The 19285-nt window shown below is 46.9% G+C and overlaps 1 protein-coding gene across 9 annotated transcripts in view; it reads right to left on the reverse strand.

Annotated features, from left to right (window-relative positions):
- si:ch211-26b3.4 (connector enhancer of kinase suppressor of ras 2) overlaps positions 1 to 19285 on the reverse strand; it is a 648212-nt gene that overhangs the window by 300694 nt on the left and 328233 nt on the right. For all 9 annotated transcript variants that reach the window (XM_067996824.1, XM_067996823.1, XM_067996829.1 and 6 more), the window contains one exon: positions 1786 to 1854. In XM_067996824.1, coding sequence (XP_067852925.1) covers positions 1786 to 1854 — 69 coding nt within the window. The remainder of the gene's footprint in view (positions 1 to 1785; positions 1855 to 19285) is intronic.

The following is a 19285-nucleotide window of genomic DNA, read 5'->3' on the forward strand; positions in this document are numbered from 1 at the left end:
GTCCTGTTCAGCACTTGGCATTCTTGAGGTGAGCTAAGAATTAAATAGTACTTCACATTGATCACATTGGAGTTGCTGTTCCTCCTACTTTCTATTTCTGCATTTCCTTCATATGCTACATCTTTTCCTCTTTCATTACTAGCTCCAACTTTTGCATTTTAAAGCTAAAGACTTTTTCCTTTCTTCCGCTCATTGTCTTATTCTGTACTGGCTCATTTTCTGAATATTGCATTTCAGTTCAGTTGGGCCAACTTACGCATTAACAATCTACAGGACAGAGAGCTGTGTGCTGCTTACCTTTCACTCCCCAGCCTTACTCTAAAAGGAATCTTTTTTTCTTTGACTTCTGTAGCACTCTGCCCTCGCACCATGAGGCCCCATTGGCTCTGTTCCAATTACGTTTCAACCACGCTGGAATATTATGCTGATTTACGCCTATTTTTAAGTTTAGGCGTATCTAGATTAGATGGTGAGGATACTTGGGCACAATTTGCCATTGGCAAAATGGGCGTAATTTTGGGACTAACTTCTGGGTTGGGCCCACAGAGGAAACCCCAGGCCTGGGTACTTTTGCACTACTGGTTGTTTAGCTCGGATTGTGGAAAGCCAGCATCTGCGAACCAATTCCCTGCGGTTTCATGGTGAAATCGCCTCCTTTTATTCCTCCTGTGTATTAACACTGCAGCAGATCTGTAGACCTAGTTTCTCGTGGCTCTGTTGCTGGGATGAGGGAGCCCATTTTAGAGGAGTAAACCGGAGGAGTCGTTTTAAGGATGAGGAACTCCTGTGATCCAACAAAAACAGGCAGCAGGATAAATGTGCTCATTATGTGCTTTTGGTCAACACAGCAGCCTGGGTATAGCATCAGGTGCCTCTTTGCTAGAATGTATAAAACCAAATATAATCTGTTATTTCCATTCCAACTTAAAAATACTTTTTCCATCATTGTCCCATAATGATGTCCCCTATCACATTAGTGCACTGTAAATAGGTTGGAATAATCTGTCAGATTTATGCTAAGAACTATCCAACCCTAATTTCAAAATGCTTCCTTCTCAACTTAGCTTCATATAGTCAGAACTGGACATTAAAACCATGCACTGGTTGACGCACTGATGTAACTGTAGAAACAGAGGACATGACCTACTCTTGAAGGGGAGTAAAATCAAAACTGATCTGCGGAAACAATATTTCAGTGAGCGAGTGTTCAATCTGTGGAACAGGCTCCCTAGGGAGATGGGTGGAAGCTGTTAGTCTTGATTCATTCAAATGGACATTAGATAGATGTCTTTCAGATTTAGGGATACAGTGTATGAATAATTTAAGACGTGTGGTAAGCATTGCATGCTAGGGGGGAGCAGGTGACTTTGGACCTATGGTTTCCAAAGCTCTCCATCCCTGGGGTTTTCTTCGCCTCATCTCTGGGTCTGTTGTAAGCTAATTGATAACTATTGATTGCTATGATTAGTCAACAACTCCATTGTTGTTGTATCATGCGACTACCAGCATGGTAGAAGGTGAACTAGATGGACCTTGGTCTTTTATCGTCTAGCAATTCCTATGTTCCTATGTAACTGGGAGTCCCTCCTGGTCTTTCACACCTAGTGCAGTGCAAAATGGCAGAGTTTCATATTACATCTTGTGCTGCTATGGAAGGGTGTCAACAAAGCTGTTAGAGGAACATCGACTCACCTCCACCTCAAAAAAAAATGCCCAATGACAGTTCAAAGGAAACTTCAATTACCAATGAATGCATAACCCCTTTTTGAAGTTTAAACCACTTACCACAGTTTGATGGTTGACTTGAATCACTTCATCCCCTGCATGAATCTTCTTGCACTGGTCTGCAGGAGACTGTGTGCAGAGAAAGGAATCATATCAGAGACCTGAGAGTATAACTTAACTAATAAGACACTGTGGATGTTCTCCTTATTAAGACTTGAAGAATATGGGTGAAGTTCTGAAGCACTGTCACAAACAGCCCTCAAACAGATCACTCATTAACAATCAAAGAAATAGATTTCAAAATGTTCTGAACAGATGAGCTTTGACCGACTTAATGAGTAAGGAAGATACAGTCCTAACGTGCAGTTTTATCGTACTATTATACCTACGTTTAGAAAGCTGCGAAGTGCTTTTGAAAAATAACCATACAATACTTCAGGCCCCATCACATTATGCTGCATAACTTCAGGTTCTGTGTCACAATTAGCAAGTTAATACTTCATACTCCAAACCTTGCAACTGTTGAAACAGGGTGTCGAATGCATAATTGCAAAATAAAGAACATCAAATGGATAATTTACAATGTTCTGCTTCCAGCATGGAGGTTTTCTTGATAGGAGAGTGGGTCACAGAATTGGCCCTGTAGTCTTACAGTCCTATCTCCAACCCACGCTTCCTATTAATGAGGCTCCATGTTGGGAACAGCCTCTCAAAATTTAAGTATCTGTAAACATTATTAAAAGAAAATCTTGTGTCTGTGTGAATGGAGCAACAGTACATTGCCAATCTTAAATCCACAATGTTATGGTCTACAGGTTAGATATTCTCCAAAAGTCAAATCTGTGAGATGTACAACAAAATGACTATACTGGAGTCCACTGTGCAAGGATTAACATCTCGCATGGCAGTCAATGAAATGCTCAGTGAGTTCTGGATGCAACAACATGGGGACAGTACTGCAAAATGCTCTGGCTGCACCTGTAACTGAGATTAGGCAGAGCTTCAAGAATTTGAAAGGGATGGTCATCACTTTATGAAAACATTATGGATGTTTCTCAGTGTGATCTCATCCCTAGCAATACAGAACACAGACTAATATGATGTCAAGGGCAGGACATGACAGTTAGGGTATTGGCTCTCAGTGATCAGTCAGTTATCTGAGATGCACAGAGCCCTAGCAAGATCCTGTTACAGTGTTCCATCACCCACCCCCCCACCCCCCGCAGACATTGAGCTCTCCCTTGAGAAAGCCCATGCCATTCAATTTTCTGATGTTTCAAGAGTCAGAGACTTTTGCTAATTCTTCCGCAACCCAGGCATCCTAAATTCAATATCCTTGTCTGGATGTGATGTCCTTCTCCTCTGGATCTAATTTTTGGCTGTTTTTAAAAATGCCTGCATTTCCAAAGTGATAGTGCCTTAATGTAAACGTTTGACAGAAACTAGCAAATCTCCTGTGGCATTGCTCGTGGGTAGTCCGGGACCAGGAGTACACGTTCTGATGTTTATTGCACTCCGGCAGCAACATTAGAACTCCCATCACTGTCAGACTGCATATTTGCTGAAACAATGCATTTCCTGACTGATTTGACTGACTGTATTACACACCTTACTAAGGCTGAAAGATAGAGGCCTCACAAATATAAGATTTGTAATTTTATTTACCTACCACTTTACAAGACTGGCTTAGGATGTAAGCAACTTTATTTGTTTTTTCCCTTACCAAAGTTTACTCAGTAACCTACAGTAGATTTGCAGTATTTGCTTAAAATCCAAATACACTTTTTATTCCTCCCTCCCCCAAATCATCCTCCTTTTTCTCAGTTATACATGTTGAATCATAGAATCATGAAGCTCAGAAGGAGACCATTTGGCCCATCATACCTGTGCCGGCTCTTTGAAAGAGCTATCCAATTAGTTCATCCCCCCCCCACCCCACTTTCCCCATAGCCCTGCAAATTTTACCTTTTCAAGTATTTATCCAATTCCCTTTTGAAAGTTACTATTGAATCTGCTTCCACCGCCCTTTCAGTCAGTGCATTCCAGATCATAACAACTTGTTGCAAAAAAATTTTTTCATCTCCCCTCTGGTTCTTTTGCCAATTACATTAAATCTACATGCTCTGCTTAACGACCCATCCGGCAGTGGAAACAGTTTCTCCTTATTTATTCTATCAAAACTAATCATAATTTTAAAGACCGCTTTAAATCTCCCCTTAAACTCCATCAAAGCACCTCACAAACATCTCGCTCTGCCCCCAATGCAAACAATGTTCTCCTCAGTGACACAAAAAATAAATCCCAAACAACATTTTTTGGCTCGGAATTAGCTGTCTTAAAATGCTGAAGAAAAATCTTTTTACATTTTATATTTATTTACACAACTCGTGTCTTTCAGTTGCTATTTGTAAATTTTCTGCCTTGTTGTCATGGTGCACTATGTGTATTGTAGTTCCACAGGAGCAGGGGGAAAACTATAAATCCCATAATCCTTCTTTTCAACCTCACCCACATCCCTGGAATTAGTCTGTAGTGGCTGGAAATCTCCAGTCGTCAAGGCCCAGCAGAACTTTCCGGTACAAATCCTTGACTTTAGGCAGAAGGGCAGGCCTGTGTGGGGGAAACTTCTTGCAGGCATTTTAAACGTTCAATGATTATGAACATGTTGATTGATTTTTTTTCCACAATTGTTTAATGTATGCACTTGCTACATTAGAAGTCTTATTTCTAACTGTGTACACTTAACTGAGTATGTCACAGAAATAAGGGCCATTTGGCCCATCTTTCCCTAGAAATCTATGATCCCACCTGACAACATCTAACTGCTTCTTGAATGACGCCAGAGTTTTGCTTTCATTACCCTAAACAGAAGAACATTCCAGATATGAATCACTATGTGTATGAAGTGCTTCCTGGCATCAGTGCTGAACTTGTATTTTACTATTTTGTACCTGTGTCCCTTTGTTCTGTTGTCATGGTTTAATTCAGCTGGTGCTGAATGGTACAGAATCAAAGGCAGGGTTATAATTAAAGGTTTCACTTGGTGGAATAGCAATTACATGTAAGGAGATAAATTTCTGATAAGATAACAAAATAAGAGAGTTATACCGATTTCATTAGCCCAACGGAAAAATAGCTCAATAGTAAAGTAATCACCTTAACTGCAGAAATTGTTACGGCATGGGTTTTAATTAGATTCTCCTTTTACTGAGTTGTATTTGAACTTTTGGTATAATCATGTAATGTGAAAACGTGTGAATTGTCACGTTGCAGGGGTAAGATAAAAAGAGCCTGAGAAAGTGGAAAGCAAGATGTTTACATCTTCACCCATGTCATTTATTAGAAGTATTGTAAAATTACCTGTTAGTCACCACTTCACAGTTTAAAGATGTAAAACTATACACATGATCAGGTCTGTGTAGCTTGCCATATATAGATATTTTGATAAGGAACTTGCAGCTCAGAAAGGTATAAAAAGTGGCAGACTGTAATGAGGATTTGGATTCAGAGGATTTAATCAACCTGCATACTGAGCTCAGAACTGTAAAGCTTTCAAGTGCCCAATTATTAGGTGTGGTTGTATGTACTACATTTTACGTGTATGCTTAAGTACTATTGCATGTACTATATACTTAATAAATCAGTGAACGATCGACCTCAACTTTTGAAGAACCTTATTGATTTTGAGGAATAGAGTATCTAATCATAAATAAAAACCATCCTCTAACAACTTATTATCTCAGATGCTTCTATACTATACTTCTTACTCGCTTCCTTTCAAGGGTGAAGAGTCCAGGTTTTTCTAACCTTTCCTCATAACTCAATCAACCTTGGGGTCCTTCTCTGCACTATCTGCAGGGCTTTCTTCTGCCTTGAGGACTATAACTGAATGCAATATTCAAGGTGTAGCCCAACAATGTAGCTTCAGCATGACAGTCTCAGATCCCTGGGCCCTCCACTCAGTACATCTCCCCAGCCTTAACTAATGCCTTTTGCTTCCTTTCTTTCAGCCAATTCCCCATCCACCTCCAAGTTGTACCTGGAGTACCCCCACTGCCTTAAACTTGTGTAGCAGTCTTTCATTTGAAATTTTATTGATGGCTGTTTTGGAGGTCCGGCTACAGTGCATCATGGGGTTTTCCAGCATCCACTTAGGATGTCACTTCCTCAAAAAGGTCAACAAGGGTTGGCAGGTAGCATCTAACCCTTCAGTTATTTTCACATAGATACTGCTCAACTTTGTTTCAAATGATTAATTCCATTATTTTGATAGTTAATGATGCAAGACTACGGGTTCTTTAAGTTAACCAGATCTGTTCCGTTGCCTTTCCTGAAAATAGGTACCACACTCACTTGTTTCCAAACCAGTGGAACCTCCCCGGATTCACTGACTTCCACATGATGACCATTAGCATTTTATGGATTTTATTCCCAGTTCACTGAGAGTTCACTGAGTATTCTCAGGTATACAGTAAGGTAACCTTCATGGAATCCCACACTCACCTGACGAAGGAGAAAGCCTCCGAAAGCTTGTGATTTTCAAATAAAACTGTTGGACTATAACCTGGTGTTGTAAGATTCCTTACATTTGTCCACCCCAGTCCATCACCGGCATCTCCACATCATGCCTGTATTACAACAGTGATGACACTTCATTGTCTGAGAAGGACTTTAGGGATCTTAATAGGACCGAATAATAGGACAAGAACGATTACAGTGCTTTTAACTATTTAGCTTTACAGTTTCAAGTTGACATTACACTAACAAAACTGCACCTGACCTTTGACATATTTTATACTCATGTTTCTTTCAGCGTTAAAGGCTTGAGCTGAAAGCACAAAGCCAGCTGCTCAAGGAGACAGTCATTTCTCTGGACCTGTTGGCAGTCTACTTCATGCTAGTTCCACGATTTTTGTTTTCTACAATTTATGTGCTATAACTTAGAGTGAGTGCATCTGAAGGAACGATGGCCCATACATAGTTTCAATGGCTCAGCAGTGTTTCAGGGAGATGGTTTGTGAGTATAGCCATCTGTTTGCCATTCGCAACAACCAGAGGCAGTCACAAAACATGCACTATGCAATGCATCTATATTTAATGTGGATTTTGTTTTAAATCTGACTTGGGAGGAGCAGACGGGTATCCCTCACTTACAGTGTGTGGGAAGAGCTAAGGGGGTAAATGGAGAGGGATTTGAGGAATCAAATTAACGAGAAAAACAAGAGAGAGGATTAACTAAAGGTGACTAACAAGAGAAATAAAAAGCGCTAACAGTGAAAAAGATATAGGCCAGTTGTTAAAGGGGAGGTTACAACAACATTCTTTAGGTGAGGAATTCTCTGTTGAAGCACAGATCATAAATTCTTTTAAAGGGGAAATAGATGGTTGCAGGAAATGGAGGAATATTAAATTGCTTGGGGAGTGAACAGGAGAGTGGGATTAGATTAGGTGGCTCATGTGGAGAGGAGCACCAGTGAAATTCACACTTAATGGGCCAACTGGCCTGTTTCTGCGCTGGAACATTTTATGATTCTAGTACTGGTTTTGCATCAATATGAAATGGCTTTGGGTGAGCATCAGATCAGAACTGGTGGTATAACTCAGAAGTCAGGTTGGCAATCTAACTTCAGACTGCACTGTGGCAAGAGCCACGAACCCACCTCCAGAGAATCATGTCACACCGGCTGCAATTAGAATTGCAGTCTGATGCAAAGTTAAGTTTAAAAGATTCCTAAGCATCTTTTTAATATTAGGTCTCTGCTAATGTTAAAAATTAACTGGCATTTGGGTGCTGGTGTCCATGCAAGCACTGAGCTCCACTGACCATGGGCAATCAGCAGTATAACTTTGATTTGCCAGCCTGACATCACACCATACTGGTCCCAATCTCGAACTAGCACCTGTAGTATTATATGGCCCCATAGCAACTGAGAGGAGGGAGAGACAACAGATTAAAGGAAAATAAATGGGCAAAAATAAAAGAGAAGAAAGATGCAAGGAATAGAAATGGAGAGTTTAAAGAGCTAGGGATCACAATAAGAAAGGCAGAAAGATGAGGACAATCCACAAGGACTTTATTTTAGGAACAAATTAGATAGATGCCTCTAAAAGATCCTACAGCAGTTCTCAGCTATTTAAATCTGATTCACATATCTAGCCATTGATTAATTACATTAATTGATTATTGCTGGTTACATCACATTCTATCCAATCTTTTTCATCTGTATTTATGATTTAATTGATTTTAATGTCATCTATAAAATGTAAATCATTTAATCTGACTACCTTACTCAGTATGGTTGGATGAGTCACATGATGGAAACATAGTAGCCAAGACGTTAAGGTTAAGTTAGTCACCATCAAATTTGAAGGTTACCGATTTTATAAAGTACTGGGAAAGTTCATCACAGATATGCATTTTATATTAAGTATTTCACCCTGATTTAAGGTGGTAATTGTATTCTAAAATAACACATTGATTTAAAGGCATTCAAATGTGGTGAAGTGAAGAGCAAAAGGCTGCCTTACAAAACCTATAGGCTGGACAACATGGGGCACGATTTTAAAAGGGCGGCGGGATGGCAGCGGGTGGGGGGTGAACGGGCGCGGGGGTAACCCGAGTAATAAAAGCTTACCATTCCCCACGCGATCGCAACTTAATCGGTGGCCATTAACCTTGTTTCCGGGTTTGGCGCCCAAAAGATGCTCAGTGGGTGGACTGCACACCCGCATGACCTAATGTCAGCTGGAGCAACTAGATTTAAAGGGCCATTGCTCCAATGGATTTTGCTGAAGCAAGCAGCAAGGAGACCCAATGGAGCAGCACAGGGGCAAGGCAGCTCCAAGATTCAGTGACGCCTCATTTGAGGTGCTGCTGCCCGGGGTGAGGAGGAGGAGGGAACTATTTTACCCGGCCAACAGGAGGAAGCGCCCTGCCTCTGCCACCAAGAAGGCCTGGCTCGAGGTGGCAGAGGAGGTCACGAGCAGGAGCAACATCTCTCGCAGTTGGGTCCAATGCAGGAAGCGTTTCGATGACCTAACTAAGTCAGCAAAAGTGAGTACACTTTCTGATTCTCCTGCATTCCGTGTTGCACATCACACCCCCGCCCCCACCGCATTCTGCTCTGCTAAGGCTACTCTATCACATCACACCTCACACCCACATAAGGCTCATACTCAAATTACCTTCACTTCCTGAGCACATCCTCACCTCCACATTTGTGACCCCCACCACTACCACTCAACCCAATCCTGATCCATTGTGATGTCTCTGTCTCATATTAACCCTCTGATGCATCTCTTTCACGGTCAGCCTCACGAAAATCAATGCATTCATCGGCTAACCACTTCACCCTCACTTACTCACTTGTCTGTACTTTCTCCCCTTGTAGAAGAGAACACAAAATGCACGCGAGAGGGCGAGGACTGGAGGGGGGCCACAATAAATACTGGTCCTCACAGATGCAGAGCAGGAGGCCCTGCAGATCAGCCGCACCCTCGAGTGCCTGTCCATCGGCGACGCTGAGACTGGCAACCCACAAACGTCTGCTGACACAATTTTAACATTCACCTCACACAACATGAATTGATATTAACAATGCTTGGCATGTTGAACACCTCAGTATGCTCATCGCAACATGACACATTTGTGATGATGCTTAATATTGCCTTCTGTTCACTTACAGGCCGTTCAACGACTGCAGTGACGGGAGAGGGCGATTCCTCAGAGGGGCTCCAGGCCTCTGAGGGTGCACTGTCACATCTTAGTGAGCCATCCACCAGTGCAGATACTCACACCTCGGTGGGTCCTAGTAGTCAGTTAGTTGGGTTGGCACCTGGTGAGTCACCACACACAAGCGAGCACGAGCAGACACTGGTGGCAGGGGCAGCTGTGGAGAGGCCGCGTCGGTGGATGCACTACTCTCCAGGCTCTGCTCAGCTGGATGCAGATGCTGAACCCTGGGGGCCAAAATTTAAAAGGAGAATGGTCGAGGGACAGCAACACATTTGTGAGGTACTGGAACAGGTGCCACGCACACTCTCCACAATAACGCAGAGGAAGGAAGAGTCCAACTCCTGTATTAGTGGAATGGTGGCACAGGTAAGTACGGAAATGTCTGAAATAGTGTCGCAGGTAACTGCGGAAATGTCTGAGTTAGTGTCTACGATGGAGAGAAGGCTAGCCTCCATTGAGCTTCAAGCGTGGCTCACAAATCAGTCCATTCAGGCCCTGATAACGGCCGTTCGGACTCAGGGAGAACTGCCGCCTTAAACAGGCAGGCAGAAATTTTACAACTAGGCTCCCAAGGCATCATACATGTCCTCCAAACTGTTCTCCAGCAGGGTGGTAGAAGTGATGTGTGCCTGGTCAAGGAGAGGGATGATGGTGAAAGGGAACACCACTCAAAGCGCTCCCATGTCTCACCCGTTGCCCCCCTCTCAACCAGTACCCGCAATGCTGCCTCCTCTCCAGGTGGCCGAGTCTGTCCCTGCACAGGTGCAGGTGGAGCAGTCTTTGGCGCGGCCCTCGCGGGCTCCAAAACCCAGAGGGCGTAGGCCGAAAGCATCTAAGCAGTCTGGCCATGAACATGAGCAACCTGCCACTATCTCTGCTGCAGCCAAAGGGGATGCACCACATAGAAGATGTAGGAAGAGCTAAGGATTTGTGATCACAAAGGGGATGCACAAGGGTGTCTGACAGACGGTCATGTTTTTCATTTATATTTGGTTTTTGATAAAGACACATTAAATGTTATCATTCTCACCACTACAGCCGCGTCTTGCCCATTCTTGACTGCCTGTTGTGATAGCGCCCTTTCATGTGCTTCATCTTGAACAGCGAGACTTGATGCCACCCAGTGGGTGCATGTGTAGTTGCAGGAATGTTTTTTGCAGAGGAGGAGATGGTGTTGGTGCTGCTCTTTCCAGGTGGTCTGAGCACTGGACTATTCTAACTGTGTGATCTCCATATGAGAAGCGTTCAATCATCATTGACTCCCTGGCCTCACGAGCAGCCAGGTGAGCCGCTGCTCTACCAGTGGGATCCTCCTCCTCCTCCTCCTCCTGCTGCTGCTCCTCCTCAATGTGGATGGCAGATGCGGATGGTGGATGAGGGCATGGGGCCTCATCAACCGGTACCCCTCTCTGTTGCGCCATGTTGTGCAGGACACAACACACTACTATAACGCGACCCACTCTCGCTGGTGCGTATTGAAGCGTTCCTGGAATGATCCGGAGGTGAAGTAGATGAGGGCAGTGGTCACTTTAACTGCGACGGGTAATGAGATGCCTACAGGCCCAACCGGGAGCAGCTCGGCATGAAGGAGGGTGCAGATGTCTGCGACCACCTGGCGACTCACTCTCAGCCTCCTCAGAGAGGTCCAGGAAGGCGAGCCTCGATCTGTGGACCCTCTGACGAGGGTAGTGCCTCCTGCGACATCGCTTCCTCTGTTGTTCCCCTCTCTGCTCTTGTGCAGCTCCCCTCCTGATTGCCGGGGGCCGTCACCGAGGATCCCGAGCTGCAGCCTCCTGCTGCTGGTTTTCCCTCCCAACCGCTGGCCAGCCTGTCAATGTGCCTGGCTGCCAGTTGGGCAACGGATCAATAAAATGATAATGAGGTCCTGCCATTAAGTGTGGTAGGACCCCCGCATCCCCGGCCTAGCTGGGTTCTTCGGCTGTTTTCGGCCTCCCCCATACCCTCCCCGCCTCTCTGTAAATATTGGGGCAACGATTTCCCTATACGCTCGATTTCTAGCAGATATTTCTGTTCACATAAATAACTGGGCGCTCCAAAATCGGTCATAATGATAGGTTTGAGTACAATGCATGTGTTTGGAGCCTGTTGTTTATTCACTCTATGGAATGTGGGAGCAGTTCATTTTTCACCCCCAGTACACACTAAATACACACCTTAGCTTAACTTTTCAGGACTGGTCATTGCTGCTTCAGTCATCCTTTCAGTTAGTACATTATTTTTTCATTCCATACAAAATTATCTCAAGAATATTGATTATGTGTCAGCTTGACTCAGTTGAAAGTACTTTCACCTCTGAGTCAGAAGGTTCTGGGTTCAAAGCCTGCTTCACGACTTGAGTGCATAATCTAGACTGACACTTCAGTGTATGAGGGAGTGTTACATTACAGGAGATATCATCTGCCTCATTCACGTGGATTTAAAAGATCCCATGGAGCAAGAGGAATGAGTCATCCTCATGTTTTGGCCAACATTGATCCATCAACCACCACCACCATCAAAATGATGAAGTGGTCATTCACGTGCTGAGGGTGAGGCCTTGCTGTGAGAAAATTGGCTGCAGTGTTTGCCTACAAAACAACAGCGTAAAGTAATTCATTGGGCTATCCTGAGAACACAAAAGATGCAATATAAATGCAAGTTCGTTCATTGTTTCATGTAACGGTTCTGTGTACTGCAGTACTCATATCTGGCGTTCTGTGTAGATATTCGTGCATCTCGCAACAGCTAGTCAAAATGATTTTCTCAGACTAGGAGTGTCCGAGCTAGTTGTCTTTATGGGTTACTTAGGTGTGTGCCATGGAGCCTTGGGGGAAGTGCATACAAACATACGAAAATGTTGGACAGTGAAAGACCAGCTGGTCCATCCTTCTTGTCCCACAATGCCTTATGCAGCATGGTTCAGACACTCCCTACCCAGTCATGTATTCTCCTGGGAAAGGCACAAAAAACAGATTAAAAACTCAGGCCAAGTGGGGCGGGGTGGGGGGGGGGGGTGGTGGTGGTGGGAATCGGGGAAATTCCTCACCGGTCCCCTTCAGGTGATTGTAATATGAAAGTGAAACCAATGGTATGATTCAGTCGCATAAATCTCAGGCTGTAGACACTAACTGATCTGGTTGTTTTGATTTAGGATTAATCCACCAGTGAGGCAACAGCGCTATGCTTCCATGAAATTCAAACAGGACAACCTGAGAAATGTAAGTGTATATAAGACTGAGCTGCCCGGGCTTCACGAACTGTGACAGTGCTCCGGGGCCCACAGAATGTGGCTTGGATGCTGGACGTTTAGACCTATCAACATGAAGCTTTATTAACAATGAGTATTTGAGCTCTTACAAGTTGCTGTTCGATTTTTGGATTGTACCTTAAGTCGGACAAATGTATTTCTGATACTGGAAACAATCTGCCTGTGTGTAGTCCTGAATGCATAAGCACACCATTAATCAAAGAAATTTGGAAAACCACATAACAAGTGCGCAATTTGTATGAGATAGCGGATAGGAAAAATAAAGCCCAAATTAACAAAAATATAACTTTTTAAACATTAAATCTGAAACGCACTGGTGAAATCTTGAAGATATATCAACTGCTGTTCCTTGTCATACTGAACCAGATTAGCAGAGACGTGGAAAAACACCCACTCAGGTCTGCTGTCAGTTTTATTAAGGCTTTCTGATGATTACTTCATGTGCTGCAGTACTGTTACCTTATACTTTCAATCTGATTCATTCCCTCTCATGAGGGTGACTTGCCTTGATGAAAAAGAGAAAAAAAGTCTGGGAGAAAAACCTTTACAGTGAGGAGCACTAACTTGATAAAAATGACATTCTCCATCTGCATGGAGATCAGCGGGGTAAGAAGAAAAATCAATGAAATGTGCTGACAGAAAATGCCCATGAAAGGGATATTGCACATTAAAAGCCAAGGCTCAGCTCGAAACATTGTTTCTCATATTACTGGTGATTGACTTCTGTGAAAGCATTTCCACACGGACCTGTAGTAATGAGTAAAACTAATCACTGGTTAAATAAAATTAAGCAATTTCTCCTACATGATAAGGAAACAACCAAGGTTCCACGTGTTCGAGAGGATCCTCAATCAAAATTGGAACAATGACTGGAAGAACCATTGTAAACTACTAAGAAAAATTGTTTCCTCCCAGTTCTTTGTCTGTTAATTGCAAGCCATTAACCTTCACCTAAACAGACCCACACAAGGAATGCAAGCAACTCAGAAGGACAAAAAGTTCTGACAGAAGAGATCATTAGAGATACTCTGTATGACCACCTGGACAGGGAAGGAGTTATGACAGGCTCTCAACATGGCTTCTGGGAAAAGGTCATAACCAACCTGGCTGAATTGTTTGACGAAGTTACGAGGTTGATGGATGTAGGTAGCCCAGTTGATGTTGTATAATTAGATTTTCAAAAATGTTTTAGACAAGGTACCACAGAGTAGGCCATTTGATCAGATGGAGGAGTCCTGTAGGATTGGTGAGCAGGTCTTGGGTAGGATAAGGAATTGGTTGCAGTCGACGTGCGGTGGGAAACAGCGAGACCAGAGCGGGGATATAAACAGAGCGGGGAAAGCAGGAGTTCAGTCGGTGGGAAAGAGCGAGACCAGAGCGGGGATATAAACAGAGTGGGGAAAGGGGGAGTTCAGTCGGTGGGAAAGAGTGAGACCAGAGCGGGGATATAAACAGAGCGGCGAAAGCGGGAGTTCAGTTGGTGGGAAACAGCGAGACCAGAGCGGGGAAATAAACAGAGCGGGGAAAGGGGGAGTTCAGTCGGTGGGAAAGAGCGAGACCAGAGCGGGGATATAAACAGAGTGGAGAAAGGGGGAGTTCAGTCGGTGGGAAAGAGCGAGACCAGAGCGGGGATATAAACAGAGTGGGGAAAGGGGGAGTTCATTCGGTGGGAAAGAGCGAGACCAGAGCGGGGATATAAACAGAGTGGGGAAAGGGGGAGTTCAGTCGGTGGGAAAGAGCGAGACCAGAGCGGGGATATAAACAGAGGGGGGAAAGGGAGAGTTCAATCGGTGGGAAAGAGCGAGACCAGAGCGGGGATATAAACAGAGTGGGGAAAGGGGGAGTTCAGTCGGTGGGAAAGAGCGAGACCAGAGCGGGGATATAAACAGAGTGGGGAAAGGGGGAGTTCAGTCGGTGGGAAAGAGCGAGACCAGAGCGGGGATATAAACAGAGTGGGGAAAGGGGGAGTTCAGTCGGTGGGAAAGAGCGAGACCAGAGCGGGGATATAAACAGAGTGGGGAAAGGGGGAGTTCAGTCGGTGGGAAAGAGCGAGACCAGAGCGGGGATATAAACAGTGCGGGGAAAGGGGGAGTTCAGTCGGTGAGCGGCGGGAAAGAGCGAGACCAGAGCGGGATATAAACAGGGCGGAGAAAGCGGGAGTTCAGTCGGTGGGAAAGAGCGAGACCAGAGCGGGATATAAACAGAGTGGGGAAAGGGGGAGTTCAGTCGGTGGGACAGAGTGAGACCAGAGCGGGATATAAACAGAGTGGGGAAAGGGGGAGTTCAGTCGGTGAGCGGTGGGAAAGAGTGAGACAGAGCGGGGATATAAACAGAGTGGGGAAAGGGGGAGTTCAGTCGGTGGGAAAGAGCGAGACCAGAGCGGGATATAAACAGAGTGGGGAAAGGGGGAGTTTAGTCGGTGGGAAAGAGCGAGACCAGAGCGGGATATAAACAGAGTGGGGAAAGGGGGAGTTCAGTCGGTGGGAAAGAGCGAGACCAGAGCGGGGATATAAACAGAGTGGGGAAAGGGGGAGTTCAGTCGGTGGGAAAGAGTGAGACCAGAGCGGGATATAAACAGAGTGGGGAAAGGGGGAGTTCAGTCGCTGGGAAAGAGCGAGACCAGAGCGGGGATATAAACAGAGTGGGGAAAGGGGGAGTTCAGTCGCTGGGAAAGAGCGAGACCAGAGCGGGGATATAAACAGAGTGGGGAAAGGGGGAGTTCAGTCGGTGGGAAAGAGCGAGACCAGAGCGGGGATATAAACAGAGTGGGGAAAGGGGGAGTTCAGTCGGTGGGAAAGAGTGAGACCAGAGCGGGATATAAACAGAGTGGGGAAAGGGGGAGTTCAGTCGGTGGGAAAGAGCGAGACCAGAGCGGGGATATAAACAGAGTGGGGAAAGGGGGAGTTCAGTCGCTGGGAAAGAGCGAGACCAGAGCGGGGATATAAACAGAGTGGGGAAAGGGGGAGTTCAGTCGCTGGGAAAGAGCGAGACCAGAGAGGGGATATAAACAGAGTGGGGAAAGGGGGAGTTCAGTCGGTGGGAAAGAGCGAGACCAGAGCGGGGATATAAACAGAGTGGGGAAAGGGGGAGTTCAGTCGGTGGGAAAGAGCGAGACCAGAGCGGGGATACAAACAGAGCGGGGAAAGGGGGAGTTCAGTAGGTGGGAAAGAGCAAGACCAGAGCGGGGATATAAACAGAGTGGGGAAAGGGGGAGTTCGGTCGGTGGGAAAGAGCGAGACCAGAGCGGGGATATAAACAGATTGGGGAAAGGGGGAGTTCAGTCGGTGGGAAAGAGCGAGACCAGAGCGGGGATATAAACAGAGTGGGGAAAGGGGGAGTTCAGTCGGTGGGAAAGAGTGAGACCAGAGCGGGATATAAACAGAGTGGGGAAAGGGGGCGTTCAGTCGGTAAGCGGTGGGAAAGAGTGAGACCAGAGCGGGGATATAAAAAGAGTGGGGAAAGGTGGAGTTCAGTCGGTGGGAAAGAGCGAGACCAGAGCGGGGATATAAACAGAGTGGGGAAAGGGGGAGTTCAGTCGGTGAGCGGTGGGAAAGAGTGAGACCAGAGCGGGGATATAAACAGAGTGGGGAAAGGGGGAGTTCAGTCGGTGGGAAAGAGCGAGACCAGAGTGGGGATATAAACAGTGCGGGGAAAGGGGGAGTTCAGTCGGGGGGAAAGAGCGAGACCAGAGTGGGGATATAAACAGAGTGGGGAAAGGGGAGTTCAGTCGGTGGGAAAGAGTGAGACCAGAGCGGGGATATAAACAGAGTGGGGAAAGGGGGAGTTCAGTCGGTGGGAAAGAGCGAGACCAGAGCGGGGATATAAACAGAGTGGGGAAAGGGGGAGTTCAGTCGGTGAGCGGTGGGAAAGAGTGAGACCAGAGCGGGGATATAAACAGAGTGGGGAAAGGGGGAGTTCAGTCGGTGGGAAAGAGCGAGACCAGAGTGGGGATATAAACAGTGCGGGAAAAGGGGGAGTTCAGTCGGGGGGAAAGAGCGAGACCAGAGAGGGGATACAAACAGAGTGGGGAAAGGGGGAGTTCAGTCGGTGGGTAAGAGCGAGACCAGAGCGGGGATATAAACAGAGTGGGGAAAGGGGGAGTTCAGTCGGTGGGAAAGAGCGAGACCAGAGCGGGGATATAAACAGAGTGGGGAAAGGGGGAGTTCAGTCGGTGGGAAAGAGCGAGACCAGAGCGGGGATATAAACAGAGTGGGGAAAGGGGGAGTTCAGTCGGTGGGAAAGAGTGACACCAGAGCGGGGATATAAACAGAGTGGGGAAAGTGGGAGTTCAGTCGCTGGGAAAGAGCGAGACCAGAGCGGGGATATAAACAGAGTGGGGAAAGGGGGAGTTCAGTCGCTGGGAAAGAGCGAGACCAGAGCGGGCATATGAACAGAGTGGGGAAAGTGGGAGTTCAGTCGCTGGGAAAGAGCGAGACCAGAGCGGGGATATAAACAGAGTGGGGAAAGGGAGAGTTCAGTCGGTGGGAAAGAGCGAGACCAGAGCGGGGATATAAACAGAGTGGGGAAAGGGGGAGTTCAGTCGGTGGGAAAGAGCGAGACCAGAGCGGGGATATAAACAGAGTGGGGAAAGGGGGAGTTCAGTCGGTGGGAAAGAGCGAGACCAGAGCGGGGATATAAACAGAGTGGGGAAAGGGGGAGTTCAGTCGGTGGGAAAGAGCGAGACCAGAGCGGGGATATAAACAGAGTGGGGAAAGGGGGAGTTCAGTCGGTGGGAAAGAGCGAGACCAGAGCGGGGATATAAACAGAGTGGGGAAAGGGGGAGTTCAGTCGGTGGGAAAGAGCGAGACCAGCCCGGGGATATGAACAGAGTGGGGAAAGGGGGAGTTCAGTCGGTGGGAAAGAGCGAGACCAGAGTGGGGATATAAACAGTGCGGGGAAAGGGGGAGTTCAGTCGGGGGGAAAGAGCGAGACCAGAGTGGGGATAGAAACAGAGTGGGGAAAGGGGGAGTTCAGTCGGTGGGAAAGAGCGAGACCAGAGCGGGGATATAAACAGAGTGGGGAAAGGGGGAGTTCAGTCGGGGGGAAAGAGCGAGACCAGAGCGGGGATATAAACAGAGTGGGGAAAGTGGGAGTTCAGTCGGTGGGAAAGAGCGAGACCAGAGCGGGGATATAAACAGAGTGGGGAAAGTGGGAGTTCAGTCGGTGGGAAAGAGCGAGACCAGAGCGGGGATATAAACAGAGTGGGGAAAGTGGGAGTTCAGTCGGGGGGAAAGAGCGAGACCAGAGCGGGATGTAAACAGAGTGGGGAAAGGGGGAGTTCAGTCGGTGAGCGGTGGGACAGAGTGAGACCAGAGCGGGGATATAAACAGAGTGGGGAAAGGGGGAGTTCAGTCGGTGGGAAAGAGCGAGACCAGAGCGGGGATATAAACAGAGTGGGGAAAGGGGGAGTTCAGTCGGTGAGCGGTGGGACAGAGTGAGACCAGAGCGGGGATATAAACAGCGTGGGGAAAGGGGGAGTTCAGTCGGTGGGAAAGAGCGAGACCAGAGCGGGGATATAAACAGAGAGGGGAAAGGGGGAGTTCAGTCGGTGGGAAAGAGTGAGACCAGAGCGTGGATATAAACAGAGTGGGGAAAGGGGGAGTTCAGTCGGTGAGCGGTGGGACAGAGTGAGACCAGAGCGGGAATATAAACAGAGTGGGGAAAGGGGGAGTTCAGTCGGTGGGAAAGAGCGAGACCAGAGCGGGGATATAAACAGATTGGGGAAAGGGGGAGTTCAGTCGGTGGGAAAGAGCGAGACCAGAGCGGGGATATAAACAGAGTGGGGAAAGGGGGAGTTCAGTCGGTAAGCGGTGGGAAAGAGTGAGACCAGAGCGGGGATATAAACAGAGTGGGGAAAGGGGGAGTTCAGTCGCTGGGAAAGAGCGAGACCAGAGCGGGGATGTAAACAGAGTGGGGAAAGGGGGAGTTCAGTCGGTGGGAAAGAGTGAGACCAGAGCGGGATATAAACAGAGTGGGGAAAGGGGGAGTTCAGTCGGTGAGCGGTGGGAAAGAGTGAGACCAGAGCGGGGATATAAACAGAGTGGGGAAAGGGGGAGTTCAGTCGGTGGGAAAGAGCGAGACCAGAGTGGGGATATAAACAGTGCGGGGAAAGGGGGAGTTCAGTCGGGGGGAAAGAGCGAGACCAGAGTGGGGATATAAACAGAGTGGGGAAAGGGGGAGTTCAGTCGGTGGGAAAGAGTGAGACCAGAGCGGGGATATAAACAGAGTGGGGAAAGGGGGAGTTCAGTCGGTGGGAAAGAGCGAGACCAGAGCGGGGATATAAACAGAGTGGGGAAAGGGGGAGTTCAGTCGGTGGGAAAGAGTGAGACCAGAGCGGGATATAAACAGAGTGGGGAAAGGGGGAGTTCAGTCGGTGAGCGGTGGGAAAGAGTGAGACCAGAGCGGGGATATAAACAGAGTGGGGAAAGTGGGAGTTCAGTCGGTGGGAAAGAGCGAGACCAGAGCGGGGATACAAACAGAGTGGGGAAAGTGGGAGTTCAGTCGGTGGGAAAGAGCGAGACCAGAGCGGGGATATAAACAGAGTGGGGAAAGGGGGA

The sequence above is a fragment of the Heptranchias perlo genome, chromosome 15 (assembly GCF_035084215.1).
Source record: "Heptranchias perlo isolate sHepPer1 chromosome 15, sHepPer1.hap1, whole genome shotgun sequence".
NCBI lineage: Eukaryota > Metazoa > Chordata > Chondrichthyes > Hexanchiformes > Hexanchidae > Heptranchias > Heptranchias perlo.